The sequence below is a fragment of the Passer montanus genome, unplaced genomic scaffold, assembly GCF_014805655.1.
Source record: "Passer montanus isolate IOZ18808 unplaced genomic scaffold, ASM1480565v1 scaffold67, whole genome shotgun sequence".
NCBI classification, from domain to species: Eukaryota; Metazoa; Chordata; class Aves; order Passeriformes; family Passeridae; genus Passer; species Passer montanus.
In genome coordinates, this window is record NW_024371815.1 from 683,304 (window position 1) to 700,967 (window position 17,664).

The window sequence follows — 17,664 nt, forward strand, 5'->3', positions numbered from 1 at the left end:
CCCCGGCGTGAGGGCAGCGGTGGCGGGCCCAGCGAGCCGAGGGCCCGCCGGTGCGGGATCCAGAAAGGGCTTCGGGAATCGCGCTGAGCCCCCTCCCCTGGAGGGAGCCCTGCCGTGTACAGCAGTGAAGGCTGTGGTGCCGAAATGATTCAGGAAAAAAACCTCAAAAAACTCTGTGCGCGGAAATAAATGTTTTCCTCATCTGCCAACCGGATGTTCTCGAGGGCAGATGTTAGGGAAATCTCAATTTCTGTGACACAGACCAGTGGTGTAGGTTAAAAATGACTGGAGCATGGTGCTAATAACACCACGCTCGGAGGTTCGATCCCGAAGGGGAAAAGTTCACTCAAGGGCTGGATTCCGTGATGCTTCTGGGTCCTCCCGACTCGGAATATTCTGTGACTCTGTGAAATGCAAAGCTCTTGGAGGTTTCCAGAGCCATGGGAATCCTGTAGCACTCAACACTGCAGCTCGTAACTAGAAATAATAAACATATTTGCAAGACAAACTAGGTAAAAGTTTAGTAAAGTAATAAAATGGTAAAATAGATTGTTTCAGTTCTGTAGTTGACGTCTACATAACTAGATACCAAATTCACATCAGCATGTTTCTGCATACACAACCTTGAAACCAATTGGGCTTCCTTGTTTATTCACATGGACAAATTCAAAATTAGTCAGTTTTGCTGACAGATTAACCTTAGGTCTGGTCCTTATAAGAATACTATGAACATCAAGAGTGAATATGTGTGCTGTGTCTTCTGGGGTGTGTTCGGTGATTAAGCTATTAAAATGGCTTTTGAAATTGAAAATTGTTTCTAATAGTAATGATTCATTAGGTTAATTAGATGATCCATGTGATTGTTACAAAGCCTGTGCTTTCTCAGAGAAAATTGTGTGGCGTATATTCCAATTAAGGCAGAAATCCCACTGACTTCAATGTGGAAGTACCTGTCCAACACGGCAGCTATGTAGTTATGTATAGCTTTATATATGTATATATGTAGTTATGTATAGCTTTTTTATATAGCTTTATCTAGCTATACAGTTCTGTATAGCTTTTCTTTACAGTGGGATTGAATGTAGAAATATTCAATAAAAACTCAGATCATTATATGGGAGATTGAAGAAACAAGAACCTAATTTCAGTATGTGTGTTTTACTTACCAAAATTAAATTACTAGCTGTATATAGATTAAAGTTCAAAAATCCAAGTGTTTCATAACCTGATTGTACTTTTCCTCTCAGAAAGCAAAATATTTTGCATTAAAATAATGATTATGAGAAATTTGTTAAATTTTCACTTACCATGCACATTCTTTGCATATTGTGCAGCATTTATCAACAGAAATGCCTTGCAGATACTTCCTCTGTAGTTTTATGTTGAGAAAACAGGAAAATCAAAAAGAATGGAATGTAGGCTGTGGATAAATAATTATATATTTTATCAGGAAACCCTAAAAAACCTCCCTAAGATCCCTATTTCTAGGCCATCCTAAGGGAAGAAACTAACTGATAGAAACTAACTAGGGTAAAAGCTAAGCTTTCTGTGAATTGCACTGTTTTTAAGCAGTTCTAAACCTGCTGGATAACTACATTTTCCTAAATATACTATTATCTGTTTTATTAATAAGTGAGATTCTAGGGACAAGAGAAAACAGGGTTCTGATTATTCTTTCTCACTGTGCATTGAATTTGAGTAAATTCAGCCTAAAAGACACAAGAACAGAAAAAAAAATTTCTTTCTCTGCAGAATGACAGGCCTTCATTTACATCTGAATTTCATGTGAGAGGTGTCGTAGCAAGTAGAAATTGTTTTCCCAGCCTTAGAACATGTATCACATAAGGACCAACCACCCTGCAGTCCTTAGTGACTACAGGGATTATTCTTTATGCAGTTCAGTTGAATATTTTGAAGTTAGCAGCTCATGGGAGATCAGAGCTCTGCTTTCTTATCAATGAAATAGAGGTTTCTTTGTTTTATTTCCTTTGAGTGAAATGACTACCTCAGCCTTCACTTTCATCTTAGCAAGTCAAATAAGAAACAAAGGAAATCTTCATGCACTTTCTTTGCAAAAGCTATTCATAGGATATATCTTTGATTTAAACACAGCAATTAAATAAATATGTATGCTTGGGAAGGTTAAGATCTGTCAGTGTTGTTAAACTGAACACTTCTATTTACCTACAGAGTAGGTATTGTGCAAAGAGCTGAAATAAGAGCTTCCTTCCTGGGCTCACTGTTGACCTTGACTGAGACCGCTCATGTTCTGTTTGTAGAGCTGAGATGTTTTCTGTGATCTTTTCACAGTGCTTCTCTGATTCAGAAATTATTAATCTGCCAAAGAATAGATAGTGATCAGGAGCTGAACCGAGACTGTCACAAAATGAACAACATAATTAACAAAGCATCTAATCAACGGGCCTGTTATGGATAATTAATTCTTCCAAGTTAATGTTTAAGAATCCCTGCAGAAATGTTAGGAAGTATTTTAAAACGTGATGATTGATGTGATAACTTTAGTTAAAAGTCTGTGAAATAAATTTGTGAATTTGAAGTTTCACTGAAAGAAGTGTACAAAGGGCAGAGTTTGCAGCAATTCTTTTGTGAACTGTAGTCCTGGACTCTCACATAGTGTGATTCAGTTTCCACATCTTGGGAACTGAATTCAACACCTTCTCATTGTTTTATTTGAAGTAGAATATAATGATTTGTATGTTAGTTGAATGTCTTTAAATATTCAGGTTTTTTGTTATAAGCTGAATTTCACAATCTATTTGAATATTTTGAATTTTATTTTCTTGTTGTTCACTGAATATTTGCTGCTTAGTGATTACTAGTAATTCTTAATGGCACACAAATGTGGTAGCTTTTTGTGTCTCTTGGCTGGGTAGATATAAAATTTAGAATTGGAATTCCCAGTTAAATTCTCACTTTTTGGAAGTCAAATTAGTTTTGTAGTATTCTAGCCAATGTTTGCAACTTTTTCCCTACTACAGAAATCAATAGCTAAATTAGCCCAAATGTTATCTGTTCACAAAACACCTGGTTGGAATCTTTTTCATTCCATATCTAAGTAGGGTGGGCTCCTTCCTCTTTTAATTTTGAGCTGAAGTAGGTTGGATCCAATATAGATGTATTTTTTCATTTTGAGGAATGATTGTGCTATAATAGTCTGTGCTTTCTGTTCACAAACTAAGTAATAATAAAGTCGGTAGTAATCTGCTGCTTATCTTCCATGGTCAGGAGTAAAAGATTGGATGGGTAGAGATTCTCAATCCTTTCTGAACCTCGTCCTTGGACTAAAGTATTGTGCATCTTCTCTTACACTGGGTGAAAAAGTAAATACATTGTCTGACTCATCTAGGTAACAAAAAAGCCTCCAAATAGTACAAACAATTCCCCTGCTTTCATCTTGCATTCTTTTAACTATTACAAATTCAGTACAATGGAAAAGGACTTAAAAGCATTTGGTGTGAATAACTTAATGCAGATCTGAAAAACAACTGCCGGGTAAAACTCAATTGACTCTGAATGTGCTCCATATACAAACTCCTGAACTCAAGCTGAATTCTCATGCGAGTATTAAATTGCAGGGCAGCCTTGCACTGACCCTTTAGGAAGGAAACAATATATAGAATAGTGTGTTTGATACCAAGGAGGCTCTATATTTAAGCATGCAAGTATTTGAACTTTATGAAAAAGAAAGCAGAGGAGGTAAAAGCAGTTTAAAAGGTGAAGAGGGCATCTAGAACAGAAAAAAATGCATCACATAAAGACATCTAATTTATGTAGGTATGTTATTTCCCACCTTGAAAGTTGTCAGCAAATTACAAAAAAAAAAATATTTAAGCATGCAAGTATTTGAACTTTATGAAGAAGAAGAAAGCAGAGGAGGTAAAGGCAGTTTAAAAGGTGAAGAGGGCATCTAGAACAGAAAAAAATGCATCACATAAAGACATCTAATTTATGTAGGTATGTTATTTCTCACCTTGAAAGTTGTCAGCAAATTACAAAAAAAAAAGACGATCTGAAGTATTTATTTGATAGAAGACCATCTTCAGCCTCATAATCCTGATTAAATATGTTAGGTATCTTTTGTGTTCAACACTTGCCTTTTTATAATCAGCAGTACAAATATAAGAGGACTGTTCTGTTCTTTCCATCTTTAACTGTGCAAACAAAATATTTATCCAAATATCCAAAACTCATCCTATTTATCCAAAATAAATCTGGATAAACCATTCTCCTAGAAGTAGCTAAGTAAATTTTCTTACTGTCTCTCTTCTAAACCATTTGTTGAATTTAGTTTCACTTAACTATACTTACTTTTTTGAGGGGGTACAATGGCTCTCAAAATGTTTTCCCAAGACTACAGTTTAATGATACAAAGCACTTGGCAGTAATACTCCAGCTATAATTGTTCTTGACTACTCAATCCCCAGTAGTGGTATATAATACCTCTCAGTTTGAGGATTTGATCTGGTTTTAAAAGCCTGCAAAAATGCAGGGGGTGGTGGAAAGGCAAAAACAAATGGCCAGATGTGGGAGAGTGGGAAAGAGAACACTTGGGACTTACTGAAACTGATTTCTTTATTTAGGAAAAAGTCTGTGCAACCATGCATCTGTAACAATATGGAAAGAATTTCAATTCTTAGGGGATTTAGGAACATCCTAAAGTATGATTTTTGAGTACTAAATGTCAGATCTAATTCACACAGGAAAAATTCTCAGTTGTCAGAATGGCCATTCAAGTGTATCATTCAACATTTACTGTACAGGAGTATTGGTCTCTTTTGGTGTGACACTTTATTTCTCTGCTGGTAGAGATTAGCATTATTTTAGGCTGGGATGGAATTTTAACAATTGTTTTGGAGATGTCTAGTGTCACCACTGCCTGTGATTTGACTGATGTACTAAAGCAGTGGCTCTCATTGTTAACAAGATTGGAAAGTACAGTTCAGCATAGCAACATCTCACTGCTGTGTAGAGTGTGGGATTCAGGTCATGCTGTTTCTGTGGAGTCTTGAAAAAAAAATAAACACAAAGCAAAGCTCTTACATGCTTCATTCACAGTGAACGTTTCCTTTACCATTGTCCTTCACAGTCCATTACTACTTATATATTCTGCAGGGTCAATTTTTCATGTATTTTGAACAGGTATTGTAATTAATTGGACAACAGAGTCAGAAGGAACACTGGCTGAATACTAAACTGTTCAAGACAGGAAGAGAAAGATGTTTCCTTTATGAAGACTGAATTCACCAATTTGAATTTTTGGCTAGAGGATGACTGTACAATTCCCATTACTGTTTTGCCTAATCTGCATAACACAAACAGGTCTTTAAGAACATCAGCTGAACTCAGATTTTTATTTCTCATGGAAAACTTACCCTGGGCTAACCTCTGGAACCACTTCTGGTACTGAAAGTTCACCAAAAAAGCTGAAACTTTCAAAGGCATAATACCTGAAACAGAACTGTAGGAGCAAGAAGCAAAAGGAAACATATTTTCGTGGTATAAGACATGGTAAGAAAGAGCAGTCTAGGAGAAAATCCTGGTCCTGTCTCATCCACAGAAAACATGAGCCTTTGTCATATATGGATACTGTAGAGTGTCAATAGGTGTGTATTCCTCCTGGAATTCCTTCTCATCAAGAGAAAAGGCCAGCAGAAGGGCAAAAAATTAGAGTATAAAAGTGCACTTTGTGCTTTGTGTTTATACATTAATGGCTGGATGGTGGAAGTTCATTGTGTGGCTACTGCAAGGAACAGAAAGGAGGAGGAAACACAGTGTGGTTTGAGCCACCTGCAATGCAGGCAGAATTCTGGTTCTTTTTTTGTTCAGGTTCTTTTTCTTTGCCACCTAAGTGAGATGCAGTGATCTAAATACTTTCAAGTGAATTTCATGCTGCCTGAGAGGAAGATCCCAATATGTTTAAAAGCACCTTTTTTCTGTAAACTAAATATATGAGTTGAGCTTGACTGTAATCTGGCTTTAATTAGGCTTTTTATGCTAATTTTGTACTAATGCATTTCACATAGAAGTTTGGGAAGAGGGGTTTGATGGGTGGGCAGGCATAAAGACATCATTTCTGGTTTTCTGTTACTTCCAAGTAATTTCAGGAACTATAAAACTACTTTTGTTGGAAGTCAGTATTTTACTTCTGCTATAGAGCTCAGTTATGAAGTTGTGTAGCAAGAGCAGTTTCTACTAAAAGATTCTAATGAAAAGGGCAAACACAGAAAACACTAGACAATTCTAAATCTTCTAGAATAAAATTTAAAAGGAAAGATTAAAAAAAAGATGTGTTTGGAAAGGACTAAGATCTATGATCTGCAGTCTTGAAGAAAAAAAATCTAGGCAAAAAGCTTGAAGGTTTTTCAGCCTTTACTGTCTGAGAGCATAAAAGCATGAGGATTCAGGTGCAAAAGGAAGTACATCCGAGAACTGCAAAGAGAAGCAGTAGATTACCAGGGCCAAAAGGAACTGTATCTTAAAAGTATAAGGGAAAGTTACTAGTAAAACTTCCTCTAGTCCAAGTGAAATTTAGAATTCAATATAAAGTAACACTTCCTGTATAAGTACTAATGGGAAACATAATATGCAGCTTTTCTTGGCTGACAGAGCAGAAAAGAAACTTAGAGGACTTATTCCTGTTTTGGTTTTTTTCTTAAAGGCTAATCTGGGAGAAGAAAGGGGTAAATGTTGAATATATTGACTGAGATATCTTGTAACCTGTGAACACAGCTCAATGTACAGAACAATATGCCTTTTTTCACTTATCTTGCACAAAAAGTTTAATATTTGTTCTCTTATTTCCTTAATAAGGGTGAGTGTTACAGCCTTAAAAGTTTCTGACTGAAATCATGTATTGGGTCTCTGTATCCTGTGGTCATCAGCTATGAGCCACTACTCATGTTGGGCTCTGCCTACATTGTCCTGATGCAATTGGATTATAGCACCAGGTGGGAGGATCAGTTTTCACTGCAGAAAGAATGAATTACTCTAATGCACCAGGACAGTGGAGGGCTGAGCACAACAAATAAGTAGCTGTCCTTTGAAGTTTTTTTTTTCTTCCAGTGATTGAAGTCCCTGCTTAAGTGCTTATGCTATAGTTATAATGAAAGCCACTAGCTTTAAACCATTTTGTAATTTCTCCCTTCCTCACCCTGCCAAAAAGACATTAGTTTTTTACACTATTTTAGAAAGAAAAATTTTAACAATAAGGTATCATTATGGAGCTATGTTATGGTGTTTAGAAAATCACCAAAACATATTCTGGATTACAACAATACTGGTAAACTGAATAGAAATTAGAGAGGTCCTGCTGTTTTTCTGTCTTCTTGAAGGACTCTCAATGATCTGTGAGGGATTATGCCTCCCTCTGAAACAATTACCACCAAATTTGAAGTAAATTCAATATGATCAAGACATCATTAGTTGCAAGGAGTAAATTAAAGTCCAGATCTGTTGTAAGGAGAAAAGGCAATTTCAGTCCTCTGAGTACTTTATTAATTGTCTAATGAAAAAACATGGAAGTCAGGATTTTTTTCACATGAGAGCTGCATGTCAGTAACACAACTATGCATGGACTGGAATAGCACTTGAAGCCTTCTACAACTAAAGGCATAGACTCATCTACCATACTACAGTATTCCCAGGAACACCCAGAAAGAAAAATATGCCTACAAAGCATATTGCTTCCTCTCTTTCTGCCAACAGAGCGGGAAAAGGTAATACTACTGCAGCAACTTACACTGAGGTGATACTATTGTAATTATAACAGGCCTTACTTGCAACAGACTCCCACTAATGACTGTCAAAGAGAGGCATTAGATTCATGTGTGCCAAACCATGAGGGAAAAAACTGAACATCAGCTGGTGCTGCCTTACCCTTTACACAGAGAGGGGAAGAATAATTTACAGTATGTTTACTACTCCACACAGGCACCACTAACCCAACCACCGCAATGGACAGGGGAGTACACTGTTTGAACCTTTAAGAATGGTAACAGTTAAAGCAGGAAAGAAAATTACAAGGTCACATCCTACTCTGATAGCTCATCTGCATACTGTTGATTTGATATTCCTTATTCCCAGCTTTCGACTGATCCATGTTTGAACACTTAGCCTGCTGCTTTGCTTCACTCAGTGATCACTGCAGTAAACCCTGAGCATCAGACACCAGAACTCTGCAATGACAGGAGCCAACATTCTGGTCATCTTTGAGTAAAGAATTGTTACATAGCTTCAACAAACAACTAACACTTGCTGAACAGATCTTAAATTCATTAGGTGCTTTCTTGCAAACTTTACAGTAAGACAAATATGTACTCAGAAAAACTGAACCTAGTGTATCACAGGTAATTTTTAGTATTTATACCTTTAATATATTCAATATTTCTATATATTCAAGTACTTTTACTATGGAGTTTTATAAAAGTGTATCTGCTTGAAATCACTAACCAGTTTTTAAAAACACCATATGACTGAGTGCTTTATGATGCTGTTTTTAACAGACTACATCACAATAGGAAACTTCCTACATGGAAGTAATTTTGCAATGAAGTAAAAACCTATAAAACTTCAAGGAACTTCCCCCAGGCAGCTCTGTCTCTTACATACCTCTAACATCTCTAGCCTAGCTAAATTGTTTTGGTGACAGCAATACAACAGCCTCTTCACATGATGTATAATTTGTAGATTTATTATGCAATTATAAAGTGACAAGATTAATTATATTTAAGCTTGTATTTTAAAGTAATCTATTTCATCAGTCATTATTTAGTCCATGCAACCACATCTATTGAAGTCAGTTGCATTACTAATAAAGACTTTCAGTAGCAATACATATGCAGGTAACTCAGTCTTTAATGGATTTTCACTGAATGTGCAATATTGCATACACAAATCTGACACTTTATTTATGCATTTTACAACACAGAATCAACAGTTTATTAAAGGCTGCATACACTATCCACAGTGCATAAAGTGGGTATCAGCCATACCATTTTGAGTTTTAGCATAACAAAACATTTATTCCACAGTGGGTTTTGAATATGAAAATCCTATTTGCTCTGAAAAAGAGTTCCTGCAAAAAGCCACACAACCCAGGTCCTGAAAAACATTCATGCCTATAAATTATACTCATTACTGGAAGAATTTTAATGCAGTAGGCCAGCAATTATTTTCAATGCCTCTTAAAACTTGTACCAAAAAATATACATTTTCTGTAAAATCAAAAAATAAAATATCTCAAAATGTTCTGTGATAAATCTAGAAAAAAGAGAGGCATCCAGTATTAAAGTTAAATTCTGCTTTCACATACACAATATAAAATTATACCAATGCATAGTATTTGTACAGCTGACAGAAGAGTTTGACTTCATCTGCAAGATTAAAATACAACAGCTATGAAAAGTATGCAAACTGTTTATTTCACAAGTTTCACTTTGTCCTTTAGAACTCTAAATTTAGGATTGTTATTCACTTTCTTATTGAATGTGGCTAGGATCTCCTCTTCTGTTTTGTGACATTCACCAGCTATTGCGTAATACTGAGCTATCACCTGCACAAAGACAGAGAAATGGTTTTTAGTTCATGAAGATGATTCCATTGTAAGCAATAATACATTTACATTACTGCATTAAAAGTGGCATGGAAGCTATTGTGCTATTATTCCTTTTCAGAACTAGCACTGAATTTCTTGTGTAATTCAGTAAGCAATAAAGAACCTGCCCTTCAGCTGACATTCTGTTAATTGATATTCCATTAAAAAATGTTGAACTTTTGTTTATGCCAGCCAGAATTTTCTGAGCTTCAGCATTACACAAATAAATTCACAAGACCATCGGAGATTAAAAAAAACATGTTATACAGTACCTTTTTTCTTAGTTTCTTAATTGAAATTTCATTGTCTGGAGCCTGTTTCAGAACTGCTTTGATGGTTCCCTTCCAGTTGAATTTACCTAAAAAATAATTAGGTGTACAACATTGTTAGTGAAAGGAGGTATTCTGGGTCTTCTTCTCTACTAGTAACCACCCATCAATCTCCTAATTCTGGAATCAGTTTGGCTACCACAACAGTTGTTACCTTACTGACCCTACAACAGGAGGGTGTCATAAAGCATAAAGTCATCAGTTGTTCCTGAATATAAAATGAAATACAGATGAAGAATCAACACAGTACTTAAACAACAGGGGTCAGAATTGTTTTTACTTAATTTCTGCACTTCAGCTATTAAGTAGAAACTCTTAAATAATGCAGGACTAGTTAAGATCCTGTCTCTTCACACTTAAAGCACAGGCAATCAAATTTGACCGTATCACCTTCAGAGGTCATTAACTGGTGGTTTCCAAATAAATGATCTGTATGTTCAAACACAGAATATGACGTATGACAGGCAGAAGTAGGTTTATCTAAGCATAAACTAAGGTCTAACATATCTGAAGTCAAATTTATGACTCATGAGCAAAAATGGGGATATGAGATAGCAAGAGGTCTAAGAGTTGTTACCCTTTTTGTTGCGTTGTCTAATGTGCATGGCAGCAGGGAAGAGACCCACTGTGGTGAAACCTCAGTGACCACTGGAATCAAGCATAGCCAAAGGCTGCCAGCACAGCACAAACAAATTAGAGAAGTAATTAATTATCAGGTGTTAAGAGCAGCACAGGCTGCTTACTCTGGAACAGATGTGTATACTGAATATGCACACATTTATGTATACTGAGGCATCATGCATTAGGTCTTTTGCAGAGTAGTTTTGTAACAACCTAAAACATTCCTTTAAGAATACCTTTATCTGTTCCCACATTTTCTTCATTGTCATTGATGTTTTCTGCTTCCATGTCTTCTGAAATGCTTTCAGTTTTCATTCTCTTTGTTTTGGTATGAGGTTCCTCTACAGATGGAATTGGACAAAACATACACAAGAAAGATTTAAAACGAGAAGTTCTGACATGACTGAAGGTTTTGTTCATGTAACACGAGTTTATATTTGCAAAGTGGTTCAGATTTTATAAAAGAGATGTGCAATCATTGTTAAAAATAATCTAATTTGCATTTCTAATGCACTACTTTAAAATTCTACTTGGATAGTTTATTAAGCTTTGAAATTGAGAAAACTCTCTTCAAAACAAACATGAATATAAGTTGTATGATAGATACCTTCTGCATGTTTATGTTTGCGTTTCTTTACGTTTGTTTCCTCTTCTGTTTCACTGTGATTGCCATTTCCATTTATTTCAAATTCATCCTCCACACTCTCTTTTCCTTTTTTGGACTTTTTACTTTTTTTTACTTCTTCCTGGTTTTCAAATTTCAGATCTTTTTTCTCCTTCTTTTTGTTCTTTTGTCTCTCTTCTTTTCGTTCCCTCTTACTCTTTTTTCTCTCAGTCTTTGCATCTGTAATTCCATTTTCTTCTGCTTTTGTATTTTTCCCAGTTTCTGCAGATTGCTGCTCTTCCTTCTGTTGCAGTTTGTCTTGTTCTTTTTCATTTGAACTCTTTTGTTGAAAGAAAGATAATTACAGTTTTTACATGTGTTTTTTGACATTGCAACTTTCCTCTACTAGATCACTGGTAACTGTTCAGAACACTGATGTCCTGAAATGAATTAAAGTACTCTCCTCTGATGTCACCAGCTACCTGAGAAGCAGCACTAGTGAAATAATGTGCCTGTCTCTTCTTTTAACTTAACAGACTAAATGCTAATTAACGTCACAGAAGAAATGTTATCTTACAACACATGTAATTCCTAGTTGAAGTAAGTTTTAAATTATTTGTTAAATGTAATTAAAGAAGTGACATATTTAATTTACATAAACAAAACTACAGCACATTACAGCAAGATGCAGAAGTTATTCCCAAATACACAGCCCTTGAGTAATAATCTCTTTTGCCATCCACTCTGTCTTGGATGTGTCTGGGACAACAAACCGTTATGAAATGATGCTAAAAAAGGCACTCCTGCTTGTCTTAATTGTACTTTTCTCAACATATTTGGTTTTCTTTTAATGTTCCTGGGCTGTTTCTACAAGAAATAATGATTTCTTGTAGAATAATTAATATGTTAATGAAAAATTTAATGTTCAATTTAAACTTTAATTTTAATAACTACAAGTGAATTACTGAAAAATAACAGATCTTTATACAAGCAATTTAACACCAGCATGGTTTTATAAAGAGTTATTTTAATTAAATTTGAATTTTACTTAAGAATTTCAATTGAGTATATATACTTCAAGATATGTATTACCAATCATATCTTAAGATCTTTTTAAGAATTCTTAAAAGTTCATTGAAATGCTGTGTTATATATTTTATTTTAATGCTATGCTCTATGGACAGTGTAATTGTTTATATTTGTGTTCAAATAAAGGGTTGTCAGATTGAAGACTTTTTATAAATTAGTGTAAGTCAAGGGAGAACTGCTTATGACTAGTGAGGTTGTATAAATTCAGTATTAATGCTCCAGCAAACAGTGTACTTCAGTGTCCAGAATTTATGTTATGTTCCTATCCTTTAGCAAATGTTTCTTTCTTTCCTGGCTCTTACATTTGGATTCCTCAGAAAAACTGCCTGGAATCATCAGATCAGAAACACAAAGCATCATCAACAGGGGATTAATGCCAAAAAGCTCTGCCTACACTCTTCCTCAAAAGAAATTGGGCAAAAGGGAGGGAGAGCATCTTTACATCAGCTGAGAAATGAGCTTCTCCAACAGCTTTCAAGTAGCAGCAATAGATGAAAATAAACAACACCCTACCAAAACACACTAAGCTAGTAATGAAATACCGAAGAATTAGGCACTGACAAAAGGTCAGAGTGAGTCCACAACTTGGACAAAGAAACAGGAGGAACTTGCACCACACACTGGAGGATCTGTCTCCCCACTAATGAAATAGGTAAACTACGTGCTTGTTGATTTCTCACTCCAATACACGTAGATTTGAGACCAATAAACTCTGAAAGATGTCTTATTCTGTCCTAGTGTGTGATAAAACACTGGAAAAGATAAAGACAGTGCTTTTCCCTTTTTTTATGTATTAGTAGCATAAATTAGCCTTCTGATTCTCATGGCACAATTGTGTCACCATGTCCAAGTTTTCAATCACAACCTACTCAGTATGAACAACTACTTCAACAACAGTTCTGTGTTCCACAAATTAACAATTTAGTCAAGAAATATTCCGTTGTAACATAATCTATTGGAACTATGAGAGACAAAGTTTTCACAAACATCTACAAAGAGAGTCTGAAGGGTTTTCCTTCAAACATTTTGGAGTGCATTCCCATTTTATAATGTACCTCCAGTTAAACTTACGTTTGCTTCTGAGAAAACATCCCACACCTGATCTTGCAAATTGCTGTCATTAATTCTCAAACTGTTCTTGATCCAATTCTGTGCACAGAAAAACACAATAACAACTGAAAACATGCACCTCTGATTTTATTTCTTCATTACCATATAACTGGTTCTTGTTTTTTATTTTTCATTTAAGAATTTAAGATTTTTGCATTGCAATAAAAACCCCAGGAAAGGTGCATTAGTAAACTGGCACAATTAACTGCAATAATTTTTGATCTTCCACTGCAATGTATCATATCAAAAAGAGAGACTTCTAGAAAATACTAGTTTTCCTGCTCAGAACATTAATCCTGTAGGGCAATAGTCTAACCTTCACCTTGCTAGCAGCAATTTCACCACAGCTCTATTAAGCTATATTTGAGTGCTTTGGAAGCAAGCCTTATCTTCTCTCAGCCTCACAATCTGAGGCACACAACAGAGATGGGTGGGAAAAGGGCCCATTTGTAAGTAACTCTTCACTTTTAATGAAATTCTTTACACACAGTAAATTCTCCACATCTGTAATTTACTTTAGTGAAGCATGCAGAGCAGGAGAGTCGAATACAGAGTAACAGGAATACCCTCAAAACAGGACCTTGGCTTCAGGAAAAAACAAAGCCAAGGAAACAGGAAATCTTTAAAAGTATGTATAAGAATTTGGGCATTCAATAGAAATAGCAAATAGTCAAAAAATAAAGGTATTGAAAACAGAACAAACCTACATATGGAAACTAAGCTTAAAAGGTAAATCTCTGGCTTAATACCTGGCAGACCAAGAGTCCTTTTAAGTAAATAAATTTATTTTACAACCACTGCCTATTTGAAATTCAGTTATTACACAATCTATACAAATGTCCAAATAAGCAATTTGTCCCACCTTTGTTAAAAGAGAGTGGCATTCTCTAAAAAAGTCTATTTTTATGCTCACAGCACAGATTACTGCAAATCTCTATTAAAACATACCTGAAACTTTATTTTTTTTCTTGGAATGTTATCAAAGGCACGTATTTGCTCCAGAACGTTCCTCACTTTGGGGCTTATGTTGGGCTTCTTCATTATCTCATGAATTTTCTGAATGAAGAAAAACAGAATTAAATCAGCAAAGCAGCACAGGGATCAAATGTCAGGTGTGCAAGTCTGAAATACACTGGGCAGAAATCACCTAGCACCAGCAGCTGGTGTAGTCTGCTCATAGGAAATGCTCAAAAAACATAAGAAAAACACTGACCTCTATCAGAGCTCATTAAATGTGTCAAAATTATCTCTATAAACATTTATACCTATGTAGTAAGCAGAGGTAAGCAGGACTGCTCATCAGTGCTTTCTGATAAGTTACAAACTGTAATAAAAACATTTCAAACTTAAGTAAATGTATCACAGAAGGGATTCTTGCAGCATGAAAAAGACCTGCATTAAGAAAAGCAATGTTTTGGTTTTGGAATTAATTATGAAAAATCAGGCTTACTTTTGATGCTACAGCTGACATGCACTTCTTCTGGCAGGAGTGCCAGCTTCAACAAACATTTATCCCTATAAGACAGCTCAGGATATTCCTGTGCTATGGGTGTCAGCAGGAGAGAAGAGAGATTAGACCAGAGCCTCCTGGAGTCCCTGGAACAGCCCTGCTGTTTGTGGGGAGAATAAGGCTCTGGGCTTCCCAGCACTTAAGACACTGCAGCCACTGGTGATATGATAGTCTTAACATATTCACAAAGCCTTCCTGTACTTCTGAAAACCCAGTGACTGAAAGGCTTTGTGAATATGTTAAGACTATCAGAAAAAGGTATCTGATAATAATTCCTCATCCTTCTACCTAAGAATCACTGTTGAGGCAGGCTACCAATGTTCATAAGCAACACTCACATCATGCTGCCTTTACAAACGTCCTCAATCTCAACAAAAGCACTCATCTCTGACTTTAATGGTGCTCATCACATACTTCAAGTATGCATGCAGCTTAGCACCTTCTTAGGATGTGTTCTACACGATAGAAATAACAATTCCGTGCATAAATGTGATCTAACTTACTACTAATGGAGTTTTAAATGTGTTTGAGGTCCTGCCAAAAACCTTTGAAGGAAAGCCATAAGAGGGTAGATTCTTGTGTAAGACACAAAGGGTAGGAGATATTTCTATCCATGCTGGAGCTTCTCCTGTTCAACATATTTACACAATATCTGACAAGAAGATAGAAAATTTTCCCAATTATATGAAGCTATTCAGGATGAGGACTATAAGGATTCCAGAAAGATCTTAAGAAAATTAGTGACTAGGTAATCAAAAGGTGAAATACATCCTTCTTGCTTTACATGAATTTGTGTTGAAAAGGAAAAGCAATCCTAATTTCACATCTCAAATGGCAGGCTTTAGTTGACCACTGGAGCTTAGATACAATATCTCAGGGTTAAAATAGCCAATTCCATGAAAATGCCAGCACAATGATCAGCAGCAGTGTAAAAAAAACAAATTAAAAAACCACCCAAGAGTAGATTAACTGACAAAAAACAGTTAGAAAGGAATAAAGGACACAGAAAACATAATTATTAAAGGACACAGAAACATCATAATTAAAGGACACAGAAAACATAATTATGACACGTGGTAAATCTATGGTTCTCTTATATCTTGAAGAGCATTTCACAAGCATACAGTAGAGTGGGAAGATTTTAGAAGACCAAAGATACAATTTACATACGAAGAACAACTGAGCAGGGTAGAATTTTTGAGCCTTGAACAAAGGGTATGAGATGGGGAGGGATGCCTGACAGAGGTCTACAAAAGCATAAATGGCATGAAAAGGATGGACAACTAGCATTGTCTCTTCATATGCAGTTGGTAACATCACACTAAATCAAACCAGTAAGAGACAGATTCAAAACAAAACTTTTCTTACCAGGATAAACACAGACCTATGAAGGAAATGCCAGAAGACAGCTGGGGATATTGGTAAAAATAGATCTCTGGCTCAAGCCAGTACAGGCTCTTTTCTGTCTTTGATAACTACAGACAATAGTTACTGGGGGTATATACAGAACAAACCATACCTGTATCCACTCCTGCTGTTTAGCATCTCCTTTGCTAGCTTTGGCTTCAAAGCCTTTCCCACCATATTTCTGGTCTTCACTCATGCACTTGATGTGTTCCTTATAGTCATCACCCCTGAATATAAGAGATTTTTAACCACAGGTCACTCAAATGCTTCATTCTTCAAACTATGCAACACTTAGCCAACCAACAAACTGAAGTAATAGATTATTTAATTGAACGGATCATTTAAACCTTATTACTGTCAATGCTTAAATTATTAAAATGTGATGTGCTTGAAGAACATGCTTGTAAGACCACAGGCATTTCTGTCATGCTACAGCTTTCAGTGAAAATTTCTGACTGGCATCTCTTGCATTTGTGACAAGAGTGACCAAGTGAGCCTGCAGTGAGCAAGGAGATTTCCCAGTCTCTACATACCAGAAATCCTTGCCACAATCCATGCAAGACAGGCACTGACAGCTTCGGCAGATGTTCACATGCTTTTCAACCTGTGCTTTCTTCACGGCTTCCCCACACGCGTTGCATGTGAAAACTACCATGCTGGCGAGCGGTCAGGAGCCTCTTCCTTCCCACGGAAGCACAACTCTAGCAGTACGAGAAGATGATCTTAATTTACAGCGTGAAAGAAGCACTTGGAGGGCCGCAGCGCACACACCCACAGGCAGACAGGGTGAGCAGCCCGGCTCGTCCCTCCTGAGGCCTCCCCGAGCCAGGGGAGAGCAGTACCCCGGGAAGCGGCAATCCCTGCACCCGCCACCCCAGCGGGAACCAGTAACCCCCAAACCAGCACCCAACCGGGACCGGTCACCCCACAGCCATCACCGAACGGAGAAACCACCCGTAACCCCTGCACCCACCACCCCAGCCCGGCACCGGTGACCCCCGTACCCCCCCGGGATACATCGCACAGGCGGCGTTCCCGCTCCCCTCCTTTCCCCTGCGGGGCCCCGCCGCTCCCCGCCGCTCCCGCAGCTGCAGACCCGTCTCGGCCGGGCCCCGCCGAGCGGCAGCGCTGAGGGGCGGCCGGGCCACACGGCTTGGGAAGCGCGGCGCGGCCGCCACCGCGCTCCTGGGCGGCAGCCGCCTGCTGCCGTGCCGTGCCCGTGCCCGTTCCCGTTCCCGTTCCCGTGCCCGTGCCCGTGCCCGTGCCCGCACCTCAGTAGCAGCGGCCGCCGCGCCCGCAGCCGCCCCGCGCGGCACGTGCCGCACCGACCGCTCCGGCCCCGCCGCGCCTGCGCTGCCCCCGCCCCGCGCACCGGAACGGG

The 17,664-nt window shown here is 37.4% G+C and overlaps 1 protein-coding gene across 1 annotated transcript; it reads right to left on the reverse strand.

The window, feature by feature from the left end:
• Positions 1–8,689: 8,689 nt before the first annotated feature.
• On the reverse strand, positions 8,690–17,651 carry LYAR (Ly1 antibody reactive). The gene is made up of 9 exons (XM_039728948.1): positions 17,555–17,651; positions 16,817–16,984; positions 16,396–16,510; positions 14,315–14,422; positions 13,328–13,405; positions 11,171–11,507; positions 10,800–10,904; positions 9,886–9,971; positions 8,690–9,571 (listed from the first exon to the last, which is right to left on the reverse strand). The coding sequence occupies exons 2-9, from the start codon at positions 16,936–16,938 to the stop codon at positions 9,437–9,439; spliced, it is 1,086 nt and encodes a 361-aa protein (XP_039584882.1). The 5' UTR covers positions 16,939–16,984; positions 17,555–17,651; the 3' UTR covers positions 8,690–9,436.
• Positions 17,652–17,664: the final 13 nt, after the last annotated feature.